We start from the raw sequence: 24,544 nt of genomic DNA, 5'->3' as shown, positions 1-24,544 counted from the left end.
AGAAAGAGGGACTAGTGGTCCAAGACGATATATCCACTGCCCATATTTTCGTGATTTCGATCTCCCATTTTCCATCATAAATAATCGGTTGTCGTATTTTGGATCCAATTTGGCTGCAACTTTCTCGAGAAGTTTCGAAGGATTACTCAGAAGACGCCGTATGATTTAGTCGATCGAAAAACGAAGTCGCGATTTGGACGAAAGAGTACGGGAGGTCCATTGAGCCGCTTAGTATCATAGAGCTTGTGTAGCTAGCATGAGTTCCAATAGATAGACAAAGTAGAGACTGAGGTATAACTGTTAAGTATCAAGTCATTGCTGGGAGATAGCCGGGTTCTTATGCGATTTCGAGATTGCAGATCTTGATGTTCAGCTTGTAGGGTTAGGAGAAGCGATTCGCGTCATTACTGTCGCGGTAAGGCCATGATACCACTAAAATCTCACCTGCCATATTAATCCCTAGTGTCTGTAAGTTCAATTTATTCATTCGCAAAATTCGAACAGCGCTAGTAGAAAGTTTAATTTCTAGGCCAACAGGGACCAGGGGTTCGGAGACATTCAAAGCTCTAATTATTCGCTGATTGATATGTTCATAACACAAAGTTTGAGGATTTAGCTGGAAGATCCAGCGTTTGGATCAACTGAGACTTGGAAGATTATCCTATCAGACCCACCTAACTCAGCTTAAGTCCGAGTCATTTTCAGCATTAGTGTTTTCATCTGGTATAAGGCAGGGTCGTCGAGAAGGTGTATGACTGAGAAAATTAGCAAAGCGTATTTTCCCCTAAGTTTGGGAGAGTATTTCAGGCTTGGAAGAATACAGCCTTTCAACCGAGGTAACCGAGGTTACACAGAGTGGGCTTCGATTAAGTTTGAGATTAAGTTGGCAGGTTTTGTGGAGTAGGCCACAAATCCCCGAGGAAGATAAGAGTGTGAATCCCTTTTTTAACGTTTACCAAGTCTTATTCACCCGGTATCTTAAATAATTAGTTTCAGCCCTATAGACATGATGGGGAGCGAGCAGATTCACATCGTATACGATACTTTAATGGGTTTTTAGAGAAACAAAAAATCAATTCAAGTGCACACAGTACGGCTTCAGTGGGAAACCCCACAATAAAAACTTCAGATAAATATTTGGACTTGATCTATGACGAAGCCCGAGCCCATAGTCCAGGCAAGATCCTCCAACTTTTGAAGTTCTCATGCCATCTTGAGCATTTAAATTCATAATAAAAGAGTTTCAACACCCCCCCCCCCCCCCACAACATTATCTCTTTTAAACTCACCACATCATTGCCCCTTTTACAACCTCAATTGATATTACAAATTCATACATATCGCCATCGCTCAAGTCTAAACAGTGCTAACCGCAATCCCATCTCCAACAGCTAACATTTATATTCTTCTTAATGAAAGAACCACTCTATTCCCCTGCTAATTCAACTACCATCAATCCCCTTCCAAGAAAGCCAGTACTTATCCCCAGTCTATCTCTCGGCACTTTTTAGGATTACGACCTGATCCAGTGACCAAGTTTCAGAGTAAAGGGTTGCAAAGGAACTGGGTTCCACTTGGAATTGTTGGACTGATGCAAGCTCATTTTATATTTATTAGGTATTCAAAGACTGTCAGTATTACTTGGCTCCAACAGTAATTCCAGCACTTCATTATATTCAGGTCTGAGTGCCTTTGACATTACTAGCTTCAGCATGATTTCTAATATTCTATTATATTGCATGCATCACTGGCAAATTGCTCTCGTGCCCCTCAAACATCATGCGATTACTCTTATACACTAACAATCATTCTTGAATTACTTTGATGCCCTCTAGATTCTATATAGATTCAGAATCTATCTCAAATTATAGATTCTAACCTATAATAATTAAGATCAAAATAAAAATTCGATTTTTCGCTTCAGGGGGAAAATAACATTATGTTTGTAGAAACTATCCTCCTATTTTAGAATCCATCATAGAATCTAAGGGGTATAAAAGTAAATTGTCTTTCAATTTTAGGGTATGAGAATAATTTGCCGCATTATAAATTAGCACTTCTGAGAACTTCTGGCTTGAAGATTGGCCAGTTCTTGAGCTTTCGGTAATTTTAACATCAACAATGGTTCGATTGTGTCTGTATGAGCTGCATATTGCATATTATGATATGACAGTAGCATCGGCACTTTAAAGCCTCATTATCAGGCCCATAACTTGTTCTGTTACGTATCTGAGGGATTCAACAGCTTCATCAAGAGCACTGTCAATGCTGGCCTCCCCGAAAAGACGCGCAGTTGTATACATCTTGTAATATGCCAATCGCTCTATCAACTCAAAACGAAATAATCACACGATCTTTCACTACAGACCACATATATTTATGCCCAAAAAAAGTAGCGTGGCAGAAGTATTAAGGTGGAAGGAATAAGAGCAGCATGAACCGTAAAGTTTAAAATGAATAACTCAAGAACAAACGCCAACAAGTGGATCGTGTCCTTAAACTTTTCAAGGGTTGAGGGTAAATGAACATCCTCTGTCCACGATCCCCTTGATGCCAAAACAGATGATTCACAGAAGAGAAATTCTTAGGTGCTGAGGTGGATACGATGTGATCATATATTGGGGATCAGCATTGATAAACAGGATTGAAGACCTTCTTATGTAGTCTCAACTATCATGTCAGATTGCGGGACAGTGAGACGGTACTTTTCCAATACTTAAACATATATTCCATCACTGTATAGCCAGTTCTTATCACCATACGCTCGTGTGATGTCCTAGAGACGAGAGAAAAGTATGGAATGCTGAAAAGACCTGCTCAAAGATTTCTTCTCCCAAGCTTATCAATTGCCAGTTCGAAAAATTCGCAACATCCCAAAGACACCCCCCCCCCTGTATGCACTGCCAGCGTCTGTCGTTGCACGAATGGCCCACAGCACCGTAAATCATCTCTGGCGATAGCTTAGCTTTTCGTGATAAGGGAATGTGTCAGACTGGCTTTGCTAGAAATTGTGGAGGTGGTGTAGTAGGTGGGGGGTAGGGCTTAGATATGTGGATAATAGAGTAAGGTAGTTGATATAGAAGTAAGTGACACTTCCCCTCGAGACGATGCTCATGTCCAGACTACCCTCTTTCCTCCCCACTTCATTCTGGCCTCACGACTACCTTTTGAAACAACTATGGCGTTGGCCAGTTGTCGCTAGAGAAAGCTGTTTTGCCTGCCTTGTGATATGAACAGTAGTCAACCTCCAAGCAGGCGAAACAGGAACCTGAGTTTGAGCTTGCGTATGCTCATGACAACAACAGCAATCATAACGTGGCCATTTAAAATGAAAAATACCATCTCCCTCACCCTTACTGGACAGGACAATGAAAAACGTCAATATCATGCCATAATCTGACAACACTCAAACCCCCTTCAATACCTCCTGGAAAGCTTCGCAGGGTTCACTTGCGCTTTGAAAAAAGTACATGATCAGATGACGCAATGATAGGCAGCTCGAAAAACTTCAATAAATTAACTGTCCAGTACAAACGCCCAGTGATTAAAGAAAGACGGTGAAGACCGCGCGAACACCTTGAGGTAACATCGTTCCACCGCATACATAAACCCCAACATGTCCTGATCAGAATTACCCTTTTCAATCACCCACTGACTTTTCTCTTTTCCGGATTGAATACGATAGGTAGCACTCGGTTGTAGCATTGTCCCGCATGCATGCATATGGAAAACTTTGGAAATGTTGAAATACTAGGTATGTACCAAGCATGTAGGTATGACATATGTACTCGGTGTGCGTGCCATGCAAGCAAGATTCTGATCACTAACACCATCTACTGTAGAAAGATGTGTACTACATTATCGGACCAATCTTTAGCAGATTTCAACATGATAAATCGACCATAGGGTTACATTTAAATTTCTTTGCGATAATATAACGGCATAAATCTGTAATAAAGATAGACATAAAACGACGTATCATTACTGTACTGACAGCGAACGATGGGGTGCCGAGGGTGCTTAGGTATGTTAGACAAGTTAATCGAACAGACCTTTCGATATCTGTTTGTGGATTTAACTTTACGGTTTGACCCATTGGTTTGAGGGGTAATGGGAATAGTGGATGGATATCCCACTTTTACACAGACAAGCTTCAAAAGTGGGAGTGGACACTTAACGTGACATTGTCCACTTTGAGAGACATATACGATCGCAAAACAACTAGAGTGGTCTATTCAGGCTATGCATTCAGCTCACGCCTAGAGATGCGGGATTGTTGGTCGAAAATCTAACGAGTGGTCGCACAGTCCAAGGACCCTTGAGCCAAGAAATCATAGGACGCGGGGATACCTCCGTAAAAAAGAGCGCGAATCTAAGACACCCATCTTTCGGTCTCCAGAATATGATTAAGTGCGAAATCGAAAAGTTGAGAAAGACATGGCTGACGAATTATTCCTGTGGAAATTACAGCAGGGTTACATCTCACTAGGTAGACGGGATGACGCTTATCCTGATTCTAAACCCATGTCTATGCAGCTACCAGGTATAAAGCTACCAGGTATAAATCTATAGCTAGAAGCAAGGAAGATCATTTCGGTTTCTCGTTGCCAAATTTCATAAAATTAGATGATAAAAACTAAACAATATTTTCTTTAAATCTATGCTTGGATGCTTGGATGCTTGAGTGCTTCGATGCTTCCGGCTCTACGCCATCTAGTCATGCGAAAGTGCAGATGCCCAAGATCTGCCTTGTTGTTTCCCATTTCTGAACTGTGTGCGTGCGTGTTCTGTTTCCCCATGCTTGCGCCTATGCTAGGCAAATGCAATGCCAGTATATCGTACATATGCGTAATTCGACAATTGAAGAGATTATCGACAACAAATTCCATTCGAACTCTCCAACTGCATAGCTTTCTCATCTATACCAACATCTGTTTCAAGGTGTTTTGGCTCTATTCTGGGCATTAGCATCCTGAACATATTTCTCTCCGCTTAGCCTGAACTGTTCTGCCGGTTGCTCTCGTGTCATCACAATACCGTCCTGGCTTCCCACCTCCGCAAACCTCGAAGAATCCCCATTCTCCCTGATGGTACTTGCTGAATGCGGCCATGCTAGGACCCCAGCTGGAGGCCCTGTGTAAGAAGGTGCTGAATTGGGCCTTCCATCATCTGCAGCATTTCCTCCTCCGCCCCTGGTATTCGCATGATGATGATGAAAAAGATTTGCAAAATTTTGTTTTCTTCGCCTTTCTTCCTTCTTTCGAGCTTTCTTTTCATCTCTCAACTGTAGCTCTTCAGCGGAAAGATCTTGTTCACCGTTTACCTGTTCATAGTTCAGATGTTTGATAACCTTGTAGAAGCCCGCTGCGAGAACTGCCCCCATGAAAGGTCCTAACCCTGTACGAAAAAGTTAGTTCGGTAAAGAGAGGAGATCATCTGTGAGTAGTGTAATAGTGCGCCAAATAGATTCACGCAGCTAGGGTAAGGACCCAGCAGTGTACATGAAACCGGCGCAGAACTAAGCCGTGAATGAGAAAACCCACAGTAAATCCAATGATAACCCCTAAATCCTCCGATAACTTCTGCGCCAAATGCTCTAGCTGGATTCAAAGCACCACCTGTCCAAGCAACGCCCATCAACTCCGCAACAAAGAGCGAGAGTCCTATCCCCACAGGTGCCACGAAGGTGACTTTAGTTTTCTCGGCTGCTAACATGAGAATGGTAAACACTAGCTCGATAGTGAAGAACATCTCAAGGAAGAGTCCTTGGGCAATGGAAGTACCGGACGCCAGTGCACAACTAAAGAGTACAGCGTCTCCTGGAAGAAGGCCTCGAACCGCGGCGGCAGCAGTGATAGAGGCAAGAACCTGGGCTATGAATATGAAAATAGATCTAGATGTTTGACATAAGTGAGTGTGTGATCGTCTAAAGCTTGCTAATGAACATATGGTACAAGATAGGTGGATCAATCAACACTGCCACCAGGATTCTAGACGAGAGGACCCCTAAATCGTTGATGTTTAGTCAGGAACTTACCTGACAGGACCCACCACACCTACAAGGCAAAGAGCTAATGTGACCTGCATATATCAGTTAGTAAGATTCCTCCACCAAAGTAGTAAAATCGGCTCCATCAAGGACCCGAATTCCAGAAAACTCTATGCTCGGGCCTATTGCTGATACTCGGTGGCAATGTTGCATAGAACTGTGGAACTGGATGTCCAGACCAAAGTGGATATACATACAGCCGGGTTAAAAAGCCCTCCACTAACACGAAAGAAGATCCAGACGTTGACGGTGAGACTGAAGCCGAAAATCAAAGCAATGTAAAGCAATTGATTTATATCAGGACTTGCAACTATCGATGCGTTTCCTTGAGATGTCTGATTGGCGGTTTGTGTTCCGCCATAAGCGAAAAAGAGGAAGAGAAATGTTCCGACGAATTCGCCCAGGAAAGCGACGAAATGATTTTTTAGACCACCATTAACTTCGTTATTGGCAGCCATCTTGAGGCCCGTAAATCTTGCTTGTGGGTAATTGAGATGAAATGTAATACTGGAGCAAATGGGAGCGAAACAATTTCTGGGGTTTTAGGACTGAAGATTTAAGAATTTGGAAAGCAGAAAGGGAAATGATTGAAGATGTCACCAGAAATTCAAAAAGTACTAGCAAGAAACCTGATTTATTATTCACTTGTAGAGAACAATGACATGTATACTTTCACTTTGACTTAATGTACGCTGGTTACAAAGTTAAAAATGTGCTTTGAACTTGATGCAACAGAGGCTGGAAATCGAGATATCTGCTCAGAAGGAAAAATGTTTGCGAGAGAGGAGAAGAAAGGACGTGAGCAACAAAACTTTGTTGCTTTTCTGTCTATTTCCCACGAACTCCATATTAACTCCCATATCACTATAATACAGTCCTACGGCGATCTCATCCGTCAGTGGATTGATAACGGAAGCGGACGATGTGAGAAATGGTATCGACTTCAAAGCGATTAAAAAGATAATCGCGATCCCTTCGAAAAACACGATTTTAAGTCGATTTGTTTTTGGTATTTCCTAGGCCCATACCTTGTGCTGGGTCCGGCGATTGCAATGTGTGGAATTTGCTCATGATACTAACCAGCAATTTGAAATGATGCGTAGCCCAAGACCCTTTCGAAAGCTAAATACAGTAGCGTTCAAGAACCAAGAGAAAAGGAACGTAGATTTCCAAATCTTCAGCGTGATTGGGAATTACCCGATTAGGTTATGAAACCCCGAAGTTGAATTGAACAAGCACGATGAGGAATAGTCTTCATGCGAGCATGGAACTCATACGCAACCAGTATTTTGGTAAAGCGTTTTTATTGATTGGAAGAAAGTAGACATTATAAGTTCAATAAAGGCTAAATGAAAATTAGAGAGCCTGTCTCGCCTAATTTTATTAAACTTGTCCAATAACAGCTAAATGATCAGAATTACTAGTTATAGCTTCGAGGATAATTAATCAATACCTATCTAAATACTAAACACTTTGCAATTTACAGCTATAATTATTGGGAAGAAAGAAAAAACAAGTAGAAACTAACAATCAGTGAAAATTAATGGCCTGAGCTTTGCTTTTTCAGATGATAGGCCGAGCTCCTTGTAGGCTTGGAATTCCTAACCGATATTATGAATTCCAAAATTAACTCTGGAATTGGAGCATTAATTGTAGTCATAGGGCTCAATGGCCATTCTCTTCAGCTGATTGGGGGTTAAGTATGAAGAATTGCCCGTTCGAGAACGAAAGTGAGGTTGGGGTATGAGCATCTAATTGAATAGTCCAGCCAATTGTACACTGTGCATGCTTTCGTCAAGCTCGGGAAGAACGACCCTCAGTAACGGGGAGAAAAATACCTTGACAACGGAAAGAGTTCGTCGATGTGGCATACCTTTTACGGCCCTGTTGTACTACATCTGTTACCCAACTTTCAATTTGACACCCGTGAGTATACCAATGTCATTGTATCAGTTCCGATAGAGCCACAAAAGTTAGATATTTTATGAAACGTCTTCACTTCACGCCTTGCCACATGGCTAGTGGGCATTAAAACATGCGAGTTTCTGGAGGAAGTTCTGAGCACGTTTCTTGGACTTTCACAATTCACCTAGTATTAGATACACATCAATTAAAAAAAGGGGATATGAAGTTATCATATAAAGCCCCATTCGTATCCCGTAGTGACTTGGAAAACGAGATTACGTAAATGATGACTTGGAAGAGATATTGACTAATTGTAGATCTTGATATCTTCAGATTTCTGCACTAAATACCAAGCACGCTCGAGGCACATTAAGTCCCCCTCCCCGCAGCATTATAGAGAGAGTCGATCCTACTATGTTTCGTAACAAGAAAAGATAAGCTGGTGAAGATCATGAGATTCATGAGAGTCCTTTTGGAACAAAAGCAGAAAATATCTATTCTTTTGCACAAGGTGGTCATTATAATTGGCGAGGAAAGAGCGGAAGTGTCTCCGTCGTAAAAAGCTTTGGAAAATAATCTTCACCCTGTCTTGACCCTGTTAACCAATGTAAGGCACAACCGCATATGTTGTGCGACAGTAGTTGCTTAGCCGGGTATCACTGAGTATTCGGGATTCGGACCCTATTGAACTCGTAAACATTGATACGCATCGGTATTTTGTGGCTTGAACTTGCATCGGCCTCATACATCTTCGGAGGTTCATACGTACTGTGTACCAATCTAATCCAAGATAGATGGCCCCCAGAAGAAAGATAAACCTTATTTTGAAGAGGAGGGACCCTTCCAGCCCTCCTCAACCAATCATTCTCTTGGTGAGGCAAAACGTCGGCAAAAGAAAAGATACATGTACAATGATGACAAAATGGCATGGATTCTTCAACCCGCCACTTACAACTCTAGAATCTCTTGTAGGGTTGATGAAAACATTGCGAGAATTTTGTGCAAGAGAATTCTAGACTAATCCATAGTCAGAAAGAAGGTAATCGGTGATAAAGAATCATTTTTTATTTGTTTGGAGTGTTCACCGCAACAGAACTAGACGCTAGGTACATAACACCCCTCTTCGAAAGATCTACAAAATCGAAAACTTACCCACTTACCTACTTTGTCAATCAATCCACCAACACTTTACCTATACGAGCAATCAAGAAAACACCCCCCCTGATCCTTGGGATATCCGATGTATAATGCGGATTTTAGAGAAACCAAACTAGTACCGTTCTTTTGAGAGACCATGAATTGACATGGAACTAATTTTCATCTAGCTTCAATTATCAAGACTATTTCTGTACCAAAGCAACTGCAGACTGAATGTAAATGTGTATATATTCGAAAAGCTCTCTCGCACTTACCGAAAATCTTCCCCCTTCCGATCTTTCCTACTACATCCGTTCTCCCAATTTTGCTTTTCTACTGCTAGACAAACTTATAAAACTATTCTTGGGCCCCCTCATTTACAACTATACATATGTGATCCATCCGCCCCGCAACTCTACCAGGGAAATTATCCAGACTCTCAGAGCTCGAGTGTCAATATATTGGCTCCATCTTCGTCGGGGATTTTAAGCACGAACCATTTCGCGATACCCTTCTTCGAAATCCAAAACTCAGAAGCACCTTCCTTATATATACACTTGTACATCTCATCATTTTGGTTCGAGACCGAGATACATAAGTGCACGACTGGGGAAAGTACTTGGGGTACATTTATATTTGTGGACCATTATCTTCTACATCCTACCACATCTTTCAGTCTTCCAATATATCTACCATCTCTTATACAACAAAAGTAGCCTTATCCAATACCAAAGCCAATATGAAGGAAGATAGATCTTCACCCTCCGTTGTCACCAAATCGGAATTCAAGACAATGAATGGAGTAACTAAAGCTCAATGTATGTAAACATTTTCATGAATCAGTTCAATCCGTCCTCAATCACCTCATATCTAACATAAATCATTAGCTACTAAGAGCCGAAGAAGCGTAGCAAACATGAACGAGACTGCTCTAGCGAAGAAGAGAGAAAATGACCGCAACGCTCAAAGAAACATCAGAGAGAAGGCAAGGAAGGAAAAGACTGAAATGGAACAGAAAATCCAAAAGCTAGAGAGCCAGCAAAGAGGTTTCGATGAGTTGGTAAAACGGAACGAGAAGCTGAGAGCGTTATTATTAAAGCATGATATCGATCCTGATACGGAAGAAGTACTCTCACCTCGCCAAACACAACCCCTAGAGAACATTGCACCAGAAAAGCGAAGTCTAGGGTCATCACAAGGCTTCCCTGCTGAAGGTATGTTGGAAGGAATGGAAATGGATCGCTCTACAACCGGATACCAATTTCCCATCGTTTCTCAGCCAAGTTTACAACAAGCACCTGGACTTCTACCTATATACAACCCAATGGAATCAAATCAACTTCTAGATTCCCCTGAGCTCACAGGGTCTCCCGCATCATTATATTCGCATCATTCGGCATCTCGAACCGGTTCACCACAAAACACAGGAGCCGTCTCACCACCATATCCAAGTCATCAATCCATGACTCCTCTGCAACATATGTCTCAACCCATGTATCCTCTCTCGATGCCTATTCAATCCATGGGATCTATTCCACAAATGTCGCCACCTCATGATATATCACTCCAGCAAAATCCTGGGTTCCAAAACACATATACACAAGACTGGACGTTTCCTGGGTCAGCTGGTCCAATCTGGGACCAAACCGTCGCATTCAGACCTATGTCGACTTACGCTGTACCTATGACTATGGGTATGTCATAGCTTTCGAATCGCAAGAAACAATCCGTTGACGAGCACTATCCTTAGAAAGAAAAGATTCATCGACGGTACAGAATGCACACTCTCAGGAAACACACAGTGAAGGAAGGCGTTAGGAATGGGATCTGGGATTTTTTTAAAATACATGTGGACGTACAGCGGCATTGACGGAGTTACATGTGTTAAATTGGCTGCTTTATACCCAGTTCTAGGATACACAACAGGACTAGATTTGTTTTGATTGTGTGCTTTTTTTCTTTCCCTTTTTTTTCTATTTGGACATTGCAGTTTGCAGGTACCAGGGTCACAACATGGAGTGGAAGGGTAGGGCAGACTTAGATTCCTCATTGAATTTGGATCGTCTTCATTTGTACATTTATTTAGTTTTCTAGAGATAAATACATATCTTCTCTATTTTTGAAATTTTATCATTTACTTGACGGGAATGGTGATATCTTGACAATGAAACTCCCCCTGGTACCAATACATGACAAACCGTTCCGTTTTAACATTAAATTACCCCGCCAATCTTCACAAGACATCCAAAGGGCCTTGGTCATTTTCCAAACAACATCAACTCAGTCACTACACACAAATGAGATATTCAATACAGCAAACACCTTACTCATTCAATATAGCGGCCTCTGAAAATTTCAATTGTCTATCAAACCCCGATCACACCATATCACATCAGACTCCGGTGGAAACATTCGGAAGAGCCAAATTTACCCCTCCAACGAAAAGATCTGCAATCCGAAGTATAACCACCCTATCTAAACAGAATTCTTGAGACTTAGTAGGTGTTAGACTACCAAGGGATCGGTACAATGTGCTAAATCACACTACTATTGGATTGCAGAGGGTTAGGGCTGGCGTAGGCTTGATGCGATATCTGTGCGGAATGTTCCCAATCGCGTGGGTAAACTAACATTGAAACCGGGTTCTCGAAATTCAACTGTGTTTACATTTTTGGAGGCGACAAATGCCCAGGTATGAATCGCCATCTCTCTCCTTCTGCATACCAGTACACCGTGTTTCCATTTTCAATTTCTGGTATCTAAATGTTACAAACCTGACGGTGTCTACCCATGCATTCAAACACCATCGTCGATGGAGTGCAGAGGGAAAAAGTATAATATAGTACTAACGTCAATTCCATATCTTATTTCCGACATTCATCCATTTGGTTCTCGTCAAATACTTCTAGAAAATTAAACTTCTTTCATCTAGTCGACGCAGGGATCAAAAGGGGCTTGATCGGTTAGTATAAATGGTATCTTGAGGGTACTACCGCGTCGCCCATACACTACCGGTTGATAACAGTGGTTAATTATTATTTTGAGTTTTGCAGAGTCGAAGGAAAACGTGGCTTTGCGGTGTAGGATCTAAGAGATAAGTTCTGAGAGGGGAAGAACATTTCCGGGATCCGGGTGATTTGCGGGCTTGGGATGGAGGAGAAGGGTGGGCAGAGAAAGGGTGGGCAGAGAAAGGGTGGGCAGAGAAAGGGGAGGGGTTCTCAAAACTGGCCCAGTGCGTAGGGTTTTTCCATATTGCGCGATGAAGACTTGAAACTTAGTGGTGGTTGGCAGACTAAGAGACTAATTCCCTATTAGAAGGTAGATCGGCTATTCATGTGACGAATCGAAGCTTACGATCTTACGAGTAATGAGCAACGAGTGCGGAAATGGTACCACAGCGATGGGTTTGTAGCCACGATTAATGGGTGAGGCGGTGCTTGAGAGAGGATTGTTGGGTTTTACATTTTGACTACGGAGATTTTAAAACACATTGGATTACAGTGTAATAAGTATCTTCAATATCGACAGTGAGAACGAAATCAAACTTTACAACATTATCACCACGCACCGTAGAAATCTAACACTCACCCTAGCTGAGAAATCAACACAGTATCAATAATCAATGCAAATAAACTCATAATTATTAGTAAAGGCAACACCCGGAGCGGAATTAACAAGTAACTCTGTAAGGCTTTCCACATGGGAATTCTATCAACTATTTTAGTTTCCGACAATATCTGATCGCATCGACAATAATCCTTCTTACATTATCGACGATGGTTTCAGTGCTGGTGACTCGTTTGTTCATTATCATTATCGAGACTGAAAGAGTATGTATCTAAGCCTTAGAAGCTAGCTCCCATCTGTATAGCCTGAATTAGATAAGAGAAAGTATGATTCGAAGTCCTAACTTTTTTCCGCGAAAAAGAATTCTTGGAGAATATCCAGAACGAAAAAGTAATCACACTAGCAGCAATAAACAGGGAAAAAACAAATAGTATTTCGGTTTATCGAAAGGTCTAGAAGATACAAGTAATATCGGGCGGGCTGGGACTAGCAGCTGAAAATTTTGTTCCGCCTTCATCATCATGTTCCCTCTCAAAAGTACCGTAAAAGCCGAAGCGAAAGCCATCCGATCCGATCCGACTATGTCAAACCCCATTGCGAAGCCATCAAAAATGTCAAAAATTAAGACGAGTAATGGGTTGAAACTTTAAATGGCCAAGAGAGAAGGTAGGCCGAGTCAGGGGTCCTTCTTTCAAATTTTCTCTCACTTAGCGAGTACACTGTGTACCATCACCGAGAGCCCTATGGGCTATGGTTCACAAAGGACCAAGTCACTTGAACTTAACGCCTAGATCTTGGTACTCAGACTCTAGACACCAGATCTGTAATAGGATAACAAGGAGGAGCTTTGACTGAAATTAGAGGGTTTGTGCCGTTTAGTCTTTACAGTAGTGGTGTGTCTAGTAAGTAGTGTTATGGCAGAGCGAAATTGGTGACAGACAGAGATCGACAATATCAAATAATAGACACAGACCCAAGAACCAACACTAAGGATTGTGGCGTCGGCGGAAACGACGGGTAGAGTCAGCTACCTACATACTTCTAGTCATCTAGACATTTTGAGTAGATCTCATATAGATGAGTCGATAAAACGACAGGAGATGAAGAAATTTTTTACAAAACAGATACTACTCTTTTGGGAAATGAATGGCTTGGCCAGGAGAGTAAAGATGACGATGTGGCGTTTCTGGGGAAGATTTCAGGGACGCGTTAAAGAAGGATCGACTTCTGCTATCCGTCTTCTTCATCCTGGAAAGAATCTCTGTGTTGCAGCAAACCTGGATCAACTAACGAATTACAGCCAGTTCTTTTTATTTTCTTTTTCTTTTTCTCAAACTCGATAGATATAAACTAAGAACTTCGTAAATAAAGATCGACAAAAACCGCAATCATCGCTCTTTCAAGGAAAAACTTCCTACCGTTAATGTATGATCGACAAAAAAAATCGAAATTTGTGATTTAGACCCCCCGGTAGTGCTTTTACTGTGCAGCCCCGTATGAACCCTGCGGCTCATCTCAACTCGAGCGGAACTATCTCCACTCGACCAATCTTTTTGTTTCAGTATAGTATGGGGTAAAAAAAACACAGGGGTATAACTCGTCTGAAAGGATCGACCGATTGAGTGATTTTCCCTTTGATCCCACCTGCCGCAATATTGCAAGTGCGCTAGGCCTATGGATTCGGAACGGGACGGGCTCAAAGGGATGAGGTAGGAGGAGGATAAATGGTGCGACATAAAGACTTGTAGCAGGGCGAGCCGTTTAGTTTTGGAAGGTGCAGATCTCGGAGATTTGTATGGATACGGTGTGTGTCACGAACCCTCGGATATCGGATGGGCAAATGGAAGGTGGTGATGACGGAGCTGACTACCCATCAAGGTAATTTTGAAGATATTTAGAGATGACACTTGGGAGTACCGGGAACGGGGTGGAGAACGGTACCTAGATAGTTCGAGGAGGCGGATATGCAGAGACGGGGTTGCATACCCCTTTGGGTAATTCCGAAGATCCTAGGGAGGTTGGTCGAGATCTGTGTTTTATGAACAAGAGATCTAAGGAGCTTGGATCGTGAGTTATGAGAGATGTTTCATGAACCTCCGGTGCTAAGAGGGTTGGTAAATATCTCATCTTTTGTCTATCTACCTACCGAGTCTATCTACCTAGTATGTGGTACCTACCGAGGAATGTACCGATATGACTTCACTGGTGTGGCGAACGGTAGTTCTAATTCTCTCAAGGTTTACAAAGAGGTGCAAAGAGACGCAAAGAGGTGCGGAAACGGGGCTGATTGCTTCTTTAGGCAATATTGAGATACACGAGCACTTTGTATCGTGATCATGTACTAGACGGCCAGACCGAGACAGACCTCACCATGGGGTTCCCAACGCGGTATGGTGATGTAAGACGGCCATGCATGGAGTTCTAAACACAGCATGGTAATGTAAGATTACCATGCGTGGAGTTCCAGACAAACAAAACATGGTAAATGTAAGATTACCATGCGTGGAGTTCCAGACAAACAAAACATGGTGAATGCAAGATTACAACGCGGCTGATTGGATATTCAATGATTGGTGAATATATCCGCCAGTCAATTCTGATTGGATTTTAGGATATCTACGTTTCAAAAAGCCTCTGGGTCTAGAGGGTGGGTGTTATAGTTAACATTTTACTCCCTTGTTATATCACCTGTCTAATATTGTTGATACCGTTGATAATGGTGTTGATAATGATGTAATTATATTGATACCGGCACCCTCCCACTGGGCGTATCTTACATCTCGCTGTACATCAACAAAGGCGTCACCAAAATGCGGGACCGACGGGGTGTGTAGATCATTGTACTTCTACCTTCATCCACATCTAGACCATCTTCGAAATAAATGATTCATCTACGGAGTCCAATGAAGACTGACGAAAGACAAATGTGATAAGAATAGAACGAATCACATGGTTTAACTCACCAGGTATAGTAAGTACCAAGATAAGTGCTTGTGAGAACTGGGGTATACGGTTAGAAGATGAGATTGTGGATACTACAACACACACAGCACATCAAGTGTATGCGCCGAGGTGGATATCAGTCCTACACATACATCTATGGTGTTATCTTATTTATGGAGTCGATTTCTCCACGCGTGCGTCGATGTTTCTGGTTATTTGCTTTTGCTTCTGTGCTTGGGTGGATCGCTCTTGGTATTTCTGCCTCCTGTACAATGGACACTGTACGGATGACAGTCTGTGTTCCGAGATCTCAGATATGGATCTTGCATGAAATGACTACGGAGATAGCTCCGTTCATGTGTATCAAACACGGGTTTGTGTGGATATCGATCTAGATATGGATCTATCAAGAGACAGCTGAAGTCTGTGTGTGCAGTATGTATGAAGCTTGGATACCTACTAGGTATCTGTCTTTCGACGAGGTATCCAAATATGAATATTTTCATCGATATCAGACGAAATTACATGGTTGTATAGTAACTTCGTTTGCTTTACATGGTACTTATATTCATATCAATTTCATCATACATTTCGAAAGATGGGGTATACGTCTAGTAGTATGAGATGAGCCCTGCCATTATTGAAATGGGAGGTAAGCTTTCTTTTGAATCAAACACTCATCCCCACCCTACTTGGTCGGCGATCAGAAAGTAGAATATTCTGTTATTGTTTGAGAAATGTTAGTTAGTTTGAGTTTTTTATTTTGACATATATTTCGACGTATTGATATATATTTTTGTATACTAGGTATATTTCTCTAGCTATCTAGCTGTCTAGTCTTAAAGATGAAGTATTTCTGCATTGGTCTCGTATACTAGTATATCAATAAAATCACCAACAGATAGATGACTATGGGTACAATCTATCACTATCTGGTCCTCATTATTTCAGAATATAGTGGATACCCGTTTTAAAATCCAAAAGATTAAAAAAGAGCATTTCATACGACGATATAACATAAATCTCAAGACCTAGCTGGATGCAAGACAAGTAACCCCAGGAGAAATCCCCCTCCCCCTCCTGCTACCACCAATCTTCACTTATCTACTTGAGTTCTTGTATCCTTATATGATACAAGGTTGAACCATCTATAATTTTATCTGTATCTGTGTCTATGAATCCATAACCACCTCCTGTCTACCAGATCTAGTCCCTTGACTTCATCTCCATCCACCTCAAACTCTTATCTCCCCTATACATACATATGTTCCTTCAAATCCCGTCACCCGCCTCTTTTCGGGATATACGTTCCTTACCTTCTCAATATATATTACATCATTAAAGAATTTCACCCCTCCTTTACATATCCTACCATCTCGAGATATATACACCATTCAACCATTCCACTCTTTCTTGATAATACTACTATCTCAACATCACACTATAACAAGAATCACAATTCCTTCTATCTCCTCTACTACTTGATTGTTTATTCATTACTCCCCTTCCTCAAAACCATATCCATTTCTATCTGTTCTTCCTCCTTGGACATCTATCCATCTTACATCCATCCACCGCCTATCCACTCTCATTCTATCCCCCATCCCAACACTCTCACTCTATATCACATTATATCATCCCTCCATCCCTCCATCCCACTATCTCTAATCTTTCATACCATCACCCCTTCCTTCAAACCCCTTTAAAAACACCTCCTCCAAAAACACCCCTTCTTCCTTTCCTTCTTTATTAAATACCTATCTATATCCCTATACATTCTATCATTTCTCCTCTTAACTATCTCGCTTCATTGTTTAATCATTTATTCTTTCGCAATATATTATCTTCTCATTTATTCTACTTCATTATTCAATTCCCTTTATTCAGCTATCTCTCCCCTCTTTCAAACATAATATCCTCTCATTCATTCTACTATTCCTTTCTTTATTTTATTGTCCATCTCACCATCTAATTATCTCCTCTCTCTTCTCTCTAAACATAATACCTCATCATCTACTCTTCTATTCATTCCTTTCTCTTCTCTTCTCTTCTCTATATAAACCGTACATAGTTACTAATTACAAGATGTATAAAATATAATTCAATCATTTTAATTTAATATTTCTAATATATACATTAATTATTTCGATATATTCTACGTTCTTATATCCTTATATCCTGATACTTATTCCTTCTAATTTTCTTTAATTATTTGATATTTTTATTTTGTATAAGATATAAATCATTAAGTAGGTATTCACAAGATACTCATAAATTATATATTATATATTAGAACAAAAGTATAGATAAAGAGAGATATAATTAGTAAATTAAGGAATATAGATAAAAACATAAATAGAGAGATAAATAGATATATATATATATATCATACATGCGCATATCATATATACACTTCAAATCTATACAATAAATACTAGATAAAACACACATATTCTTCCCAATATTCTATTTCTCCTCTATTCCTCTATTCCACCTTTCACTTTCCCCCTTCTCTACCTCCACTCTTCCTCCTCCCCTCTTCCTCCTCCACTCTTCCTCCTCCCCTCTTCCTCTCAGTCCTTCTGGATTCCCGCCTTTCATTTTCTCCCCAAACTTTTCCCTTCCCTCACTTTATTTCTTCTCTTTCTCCTCTCTTCTTCCTCTTCCTTTACCCCTCTCATTCTTTCTGCCTTTTTTTCATATCGCCTTCTTCATTCGCATTTATTTTCCTCCACTTTTTCCAGCTCTCTTTTACTGCGTCCCTCATCCCCGTCCCCTATCTCTACCCCTCATTTCCTACCCCCCAAAAATTCCCCAAATACCACCCTCTATCTCTCTATAGATAGCATAACATACCAGCCCACTTCAATCTTCCCACACCACACCATACCCTCTCCAATCTTCCCATACCAGCTTCAATCTTCTCATACCAGCCAGCCAGCTTCAATCTCCTCACACTATCTCACTCACTCACTCACTTCCCTCCTAACTCTCACTCACTTCCCTCCCAACTCTCACTCACTTACTCCATTTACTCACTCCCCTTATAACTCCATCTCACTCACTCACTCCCCTTATAACTCTCTCTTCCTCATTCCCCTCATAATTTCCAAAATACAAAGATATAGAGATATAGAGATATAGAGACCCATTACTTCCAAGATTTAAGATCTAAGATCTAATACATCCATGAATGAGTTGAAGGGTTATTTACCTACCTACCTATCTATCTAGATACTTGTTGATATATACTATGTAATAGTGGTATGATATGTGAGATGATATGAGATGGTATCGTTGATAATAGTCATAATTGTGATAATGAGAGGTGAGTTTCCAAGTATATATATATATATACATACATATACTAGATGTATATACACATCAACGAATCTCAAAGTAGGAATAAATCACATTGTATAGAATCAAGGATAAGCAATATGAGATATTCATATGTTCGATTTTAAGAATATTTATTGTTATATCAACATAATTGGAAGAAATAGGTTGATTGCCCATTGGATCCCTTTCACTTCTCTGCCAAATAGCTTTTCCAGTCATGGAATCACATACTATCCACATTCAACCTCCTACATAATCACCATACCACTAGCAATCCAGAAGCCATCCTCACAATTCATGACCATTACTATGCGGGGCTTCATGACCATGTTTTAAAAACCTTTGAGCATTTCCATTTCCATTTCCATTCCCATCAATTGAATCATCTACAACTCGTTGTGCTCCTGTCCATCACCATCAGAATCAGCAAGAGCCGTCTTGACCGCCTCTGCGGCTTCGGAAATGGCACTTTTCACACCTCCTGTTGCTGCTTCGGTAGCTTTTTCGGTAGCTTTATCCGAAAGTGATGATGCGCTATCGGTGGCGCTATCGACTTTATCGGATGAGGAGGAGGTCTTTTCAATAATAGTTTCGGGTTTGGGGACACCGTCAATTCCCATGAGTTCGGTTTCGAAGACTAGTGGGGAGGAAATATTAGTTTTGTAAATTTGGTAATTGGGAATGTAGATAGAGGGATAAGGGTAGAGTGATTCAATAAAAGGTATTTTGTGAAGGGGATATCTGATATGAGAATAAGAATTTACTTACTCAATGTACTCTTGGCTGGAATTGGACCCATAGCTCTGTCACCATAACCAAACTCGGGAGGAATGGTAAGAACTCTCTTTTCACCAATACACATATCGAGAAGATTATCATCCCATCTACAAGATCAAAATTAGTATTTCCATCCATATCCTTCTAATAGCCATGACTCTCAGTAAGTAAAAAGTACATACCCTTTAATCACACTACCCTTTCCGACGACAAAACTCAAGGGAGATCCACGGTTGTAGGAAGCATCGAATTCTTTTCCAACCTTTCCATCTTCCTCAAGATTTCCTCGATAATGAACATGAATATTATCACCCTTTTGAGTCTTGCGCTCACATTCGACAGCTCTGGTTACATCAATCTTCACTTCGGCCGCGAGGACCGAGGAAGTGAGAGCAAGGAGGGAAATTGTTGAGAGACGCATATTGAAGGTGTTGTTGTATTGACAATTGATTAATTGATCAATTGATTGTGGATGGATTGAATTGAAATTTATGAAGGTATATTTGATTGAACAACAAAGAAGTATTGGACACGTTGAGGGTTAGGGATGTGAATGGGTGAATTTGGGGTGTAGCCTTGTCCCGCATGAAGCTCTCTCGGCTCAAGTGTGTGAGAGCCAATCAAAATGGATCAATGATGGATGACTAATGATGGATGAGTACATACAATCCCATTCGTACCTATCGATACAGAAATCACATGAGGATCCTCTCACACCACCACACTTATGGGATTTCTTTGAATTTTGGTCTTCCCCTCCCTCCATCTTTTTCTTCCCTTGAACAACATCATCGTTATTGTTACCTCGACTTCTCTTCACGATGAGATGGTTCGATTATTGATTTGTTTGTTTGCTTGTATGTTTGTTAATTTCCCACGAGAATTCCTACTATGATGTTCACCGAAAAGATACGAAAAGATACTCGACGCTCTTCACACCTCAACTCTTTATGCCTTGGTATATACGAGTACCTAGCTATATAGTATACCACATCTCATCACGAGTTATCCATCCATACCCAGGTACATATATACATATCCTTACACCGAGATTGAGACGGCAATGCCGATGCTATTCGTATGCGTAATTCGTTCAACCGTCAGACCGCCAGTCAACAGTCATACCAGAACCCCCAGACTCAATATTTGACTCATCGTCTTATCGATATCAAACGAAATACCTGGGTACCTAGGCAAAAGGGCAAAAACAAACCAAGAAACCTCACCTGTCACCTCAGCTGAAAACATGGAAGCCTCGAAAACAATCAACCCGAATTCATTCAAGGCAACAATAATCAATAATCAATCATCAATCATCATTCACGTCACCTTCTTGGAACCGTTTTCCCCATCTTCTCGTATCATATCGTATCATATGTACCGTTCTACCATCCAGAACTTTCCGCAAATTTCCATCCCTCTTGTTTGTCTTTCCTGCCTGTTTCAAAAAATGCCCGATGGAAAGCCACAAGGGAAAATGAGGGAGGGGCCCGAAGGAAAACGGATGGCTGTGCTCTCTCGTACTTCCAAGCTTCACCAGTGCCTCCACATGCTTTCTACCTTCTTTCTACATTCGATCAATTCTTCTGGGCTGTGTCAAACAAAGCAATGCATCATAGGAAATACCCCATTTCCACTTCCCGATCATCATGACTGCTCCGCCGACGGGGAGCCTTGAGCTTATTTCCTTTCATTTCCCTTTTCACTGTATTCCATATCCGAGCTTCAAGGCCGACGTCACCATCTAACCTCGATTCCTCTCATGGTACTTGGATGAAACTATTCACCGAACTGTCATTGTCCATTAGCTTGGTGACTCATTGGATTGAAATGTCCATTTTGAGTCAAATACCTCATTTAAAGGCAGCCACCCATTGGGTAGATGGTTCAAACTGTCTCCGTCCTCAACAGGTAGAGTGGGCAATGTCCTTGTTGGGCTTCTCTGTCAATGATTTTGCCTTCTTTTGGAAAGCTGCTGTGTACAACAGGTAACAATTGAATGATTTCATTAGTCAATTTCTCTGTTTCTCTTGCACCTATATAATAAGTATGATGTTTCTCTTTTTGTTTGCTTTTTCATTTGGTCAAGATTAACTATTAGTTTGATTATACGGAATTTGAAACAATACTACAATACTCCATTTTACGCCCTATACACCTCATACGCCCCATACGCCCTTCTACGATACAACAAAATCAAACTTTCGCCTCGCACATCAAGTACATAAAGATTCCGAAAGTACCTATCCGAAGAACCTCAAATGTCATACACTGACTCTCGTGGATACACATACACACAAAGAACTACCATCATACATCATCGGGAATCTTCCCCAAGAGATTCGCAACACTCGTACGAAACTCGTTCATCTGATTATTACACCGGATCAAACTCAAATATGTCAGGACGTTCTTCAAGCAGTGGACAAGGTTATGGATCTAGAGGAAGTGGTGGAGAACAAAGTGTGAAATATAGAGATTCTGCTGCAGGTATGTAGATATCTTATCCATTTTTCTCTCATTATATACAACATGTAACTAACATATTTCTCCCAATTTAGATAAGAAATATATTGAAGGAAAAACATCAAGAAGTGGACACAACCATGTCATCAATCATGGAGATAGTCATAAACACTATGATCCTGCAGAACCGAGGGCAGGTGAAGGCAGAGAGAGTGATTATAATTCAGCACGTTATGAGAGACATGAAAGAGAGAAATTGCGAACATCGGTATCTCGTCGTTGAGTAGAATAAGGTGCATAAGTGGCGATTTGGAGTGAGGCGGAAAAATGAGGCTAAGCGACGCCACAGTGAAGGCTACAAGGCGGATTATTTTAGGGGGTGTCGGGTTGGTAAGATGATGTGGGGGTTCCATTATGGTTTGTACCTTTGGTATTGATGGGGATACTGTTTCTTCAATTGGTATGTGTATGGATATGGGAATAGGCATAGATGGCGTTGAGAGAGATTTGAATGGATATAGTTCTTGGTTGGGATTGCGGGGTATTTGTAGGAGTTTGGGGTGGGATATATGGGATGGGATAAGATGGTTTACACTCAAGTAGTTGTTTATTTAGGGATGGAATGGAGAATCGGAGGACAGAGATGTTTATCTATTGGGCATATCAACAATTATAATAAGTCTACATCATCTGATTTGTGTTATGTGCATCCTTTTGTGTTGGAAAACAACTGGCATGTTCACATGATGATATCTGGATAAAAAAATATCATGCATGCTTATGATCAGAATCATACAAAGCATATCTACTGGTAGCTACACCAAACCGGGTATGGACATTGATCGAATGGTTCATGCTATGCTATGCCAGGTTGTGATATATTGCGTTATGTTGTGCTATGTTATGTTGTGTGTGTATATATGTATATGTATATGTGTATGTGTATGTGTATGTGTTTTTTCAGGCTAACTGAGGTTATGTAATTCTGAGTAATTCTGGGTAATTCTGGGTGTTTAGGTTTGATTTGACAGGAGTTGGAATTGGAATTGGATTTGGAATTGGAATTGTATATGTATAAGTGTGAGTATAAATATGAGTATAAATATGAGTGTAAGTATGAGTGTAAGTATAAATGTAAGGCAATGAGGAAGCAGATCGCTTAGCAAACGCAGGCGCAATTGGGCCTATGGACCAGACAATCGATAAGCTACCAACAATCAGTGGGGTCCGAACGATCGTTCGTCAGAAGTGTTTATATGCAGAATCTATTTGGTAGGAAGAAATGAACTTCTTTCTTTTCACTAGCTATAAGAAATAGTCTTCTAGATATAGTATAAAGGAGCTAAAGGAACTAATTCTATCAAGAATAGTTTTTATATCAATTAATAGTTATAAAAACAAATCATAGCGATTACACTGCTTACTATCAGCGATTTGATTATCAAAACAACAAGCTGGATTGTTTATACAATAATATTAAGAAATTATATCACTTTTTTAAATACACTATAAACAATCTAAAGTATTCAGACTAGCCCTTTACCCCTATAGAAATACAATCTAACAAATAGGCAATCATATATATCAAGAAACTCTTATATATACCTAGCAAACTCACTCAGCTAATCACTAATTTAGAATTCTATACTCAGATTTATTCTAATTACTAAAGAACCTTTAAAAAACAATAATCTTTTCAACAAAGCTTACTACCTATCCCTTATAAACTCATCACTCAACTAATTATTCAAATATATTATACCTCTAAAAACCACAAACTCAATATATAACACAAAAGCCCTACTATTTGACTAAACAAATAACAACTCATTTTCGTTTCTTCTTCTCTACTATAGAAATCGAAGTCTACAATAAGCCTATTCATTCGAAAACCAAGCTTTACCTCAATAACAATCCGAATCAAATATTTCCTTTTAGAAACAAAAGCGGATCGTATCCGCAAAGAAGCGAATAGCCTCTAGTATTGAAGTTAAATTGCTAAATTCGGTTGTGACGATTATGCTGTTCAAATAGTTCCTTATCTTAGTATATTTAAATACCCTTAGGGAGGTTCAAAAACAGATGTTAATTAATATAAATAAATAAATAAAATAAGTATAAATGTAAATATGAATATAAATATGAATATAATATAAGTATAATATAAGTATAAATATAAGTATAAATATAAGTATAAATATAAGTATAAATATAAGTATAAATATAAGTATAAATATAAGTATAAATATAAATATAAATATAAATATAAATATAAATATAAATATAAATATAAATATAATATAAATATAAATATAAATATAAATATAAATATAAATATAAATATAAATATAAATATAA

At 40.2% G+C, this 24,544-nt stretch overlaps 4 protein-coding genes across 4 annotated transcripts; 2 read left to right on the top strand and 2 right to left on the bottom strand.

The window, feature by feature from the left end:
- Positions 1–4,936: 4,936 nt before the first annotated feature.
- Positions 4,937–6,507, bottom strand: EAF02_011730 (uncharacterized protein; the record flags this gene model as incomplete). Its single annotated transcript, XM_038907777.1, has 4 exons — positions 4,937–5,397; positions 5,544–5,893; positions 6,038–6,081; positions 6,247–6,507. The coding sequence occupies 4 exons, from the start codon at positions 6,505–6,507 to the stop codon at positions 4,937–4,939; spliced, it is 1,116 nt and encodes a 371-aa protein (XP_038752421.1).
- A 3,323-nt stretch (positions 6,508–9,830) lies between these two features.
- On the top strand, positions 9,831–10,909 carry EAF02_011729 (uncharacterized protein; the record flags this gene model as incomplete). Its single annotated transcript, XM_038907776.1, has 3 exons — positions 9,831–9,909; positions 9,979–10,785; positions 10,842–10,909. The coding sequence occupies 3 exons, from the start codon at positions 9,831–9,833 to the stop codon at positions 10,907–10,909; spliced, it is 954 nt and encodes a 317-aa protein (XP_038752420.1).
- An 8,322-nt stretch (positions 10,910–19,231) lies between these two features.
- EAF02_011728 (uncharacterized protein) lies at positions 19,232–20,141 on the bottom strand (the record flags this gene model as incomplete). The annotated part of the gene is made up of 3 exons (XM_038907775.1): positions 19,232–19,580; positions 19,712–19,827; positions 19,903–20,141. 3 exons carry the CDS (start codon positions 20,139–20,141, stop codon positions 19,330–19,332), a joined length of 606 nt encoding a protein of 201 aa, XP_038752419.1. The 3' UTR covers positions 19,232–19,329.
- A 155-nt stretch (positions 20,142–20,296) lies between these two features.
- Positions 20,297–22,874, top strand: EAF02_011727 (uncharacterized protein). The gene is made up of 2 exons (XM_038907774.1): positions 20,297–22,210; positions 22,282–22,874. The coding sequence occupies exon 1, from the start codon at positions 20,967–20,969 to the stop codon at positions 21,396–21,398; it is 432 nt and encodes a 143-aa protein (XP_038752418.1). The 5' UTR covers positions 20,297–20,966; the 3' UTR covers positions 21,399–22,210; positions 22,282–22,874.
- Positions 22,875–24,544: the final 1,670 nt, after the last annotated feature.

This window comes from Botrytis sinoallii (assembly GCF_014898435.1).
Source record: "Botrytis sinoallii strain Bc 23 chromosome Unknown BSIN_035, whole genome shotgun sequence".
NCBI lineage: Eukaryota > Fungi > Ascomycota > Leotiomycetes > Helotiales > Sclerotiniaceae > Botrytis > Botrytis sinoallii.
This window is presented reverse-complemented; position numbering and strand designations above follow the sequence as displayed.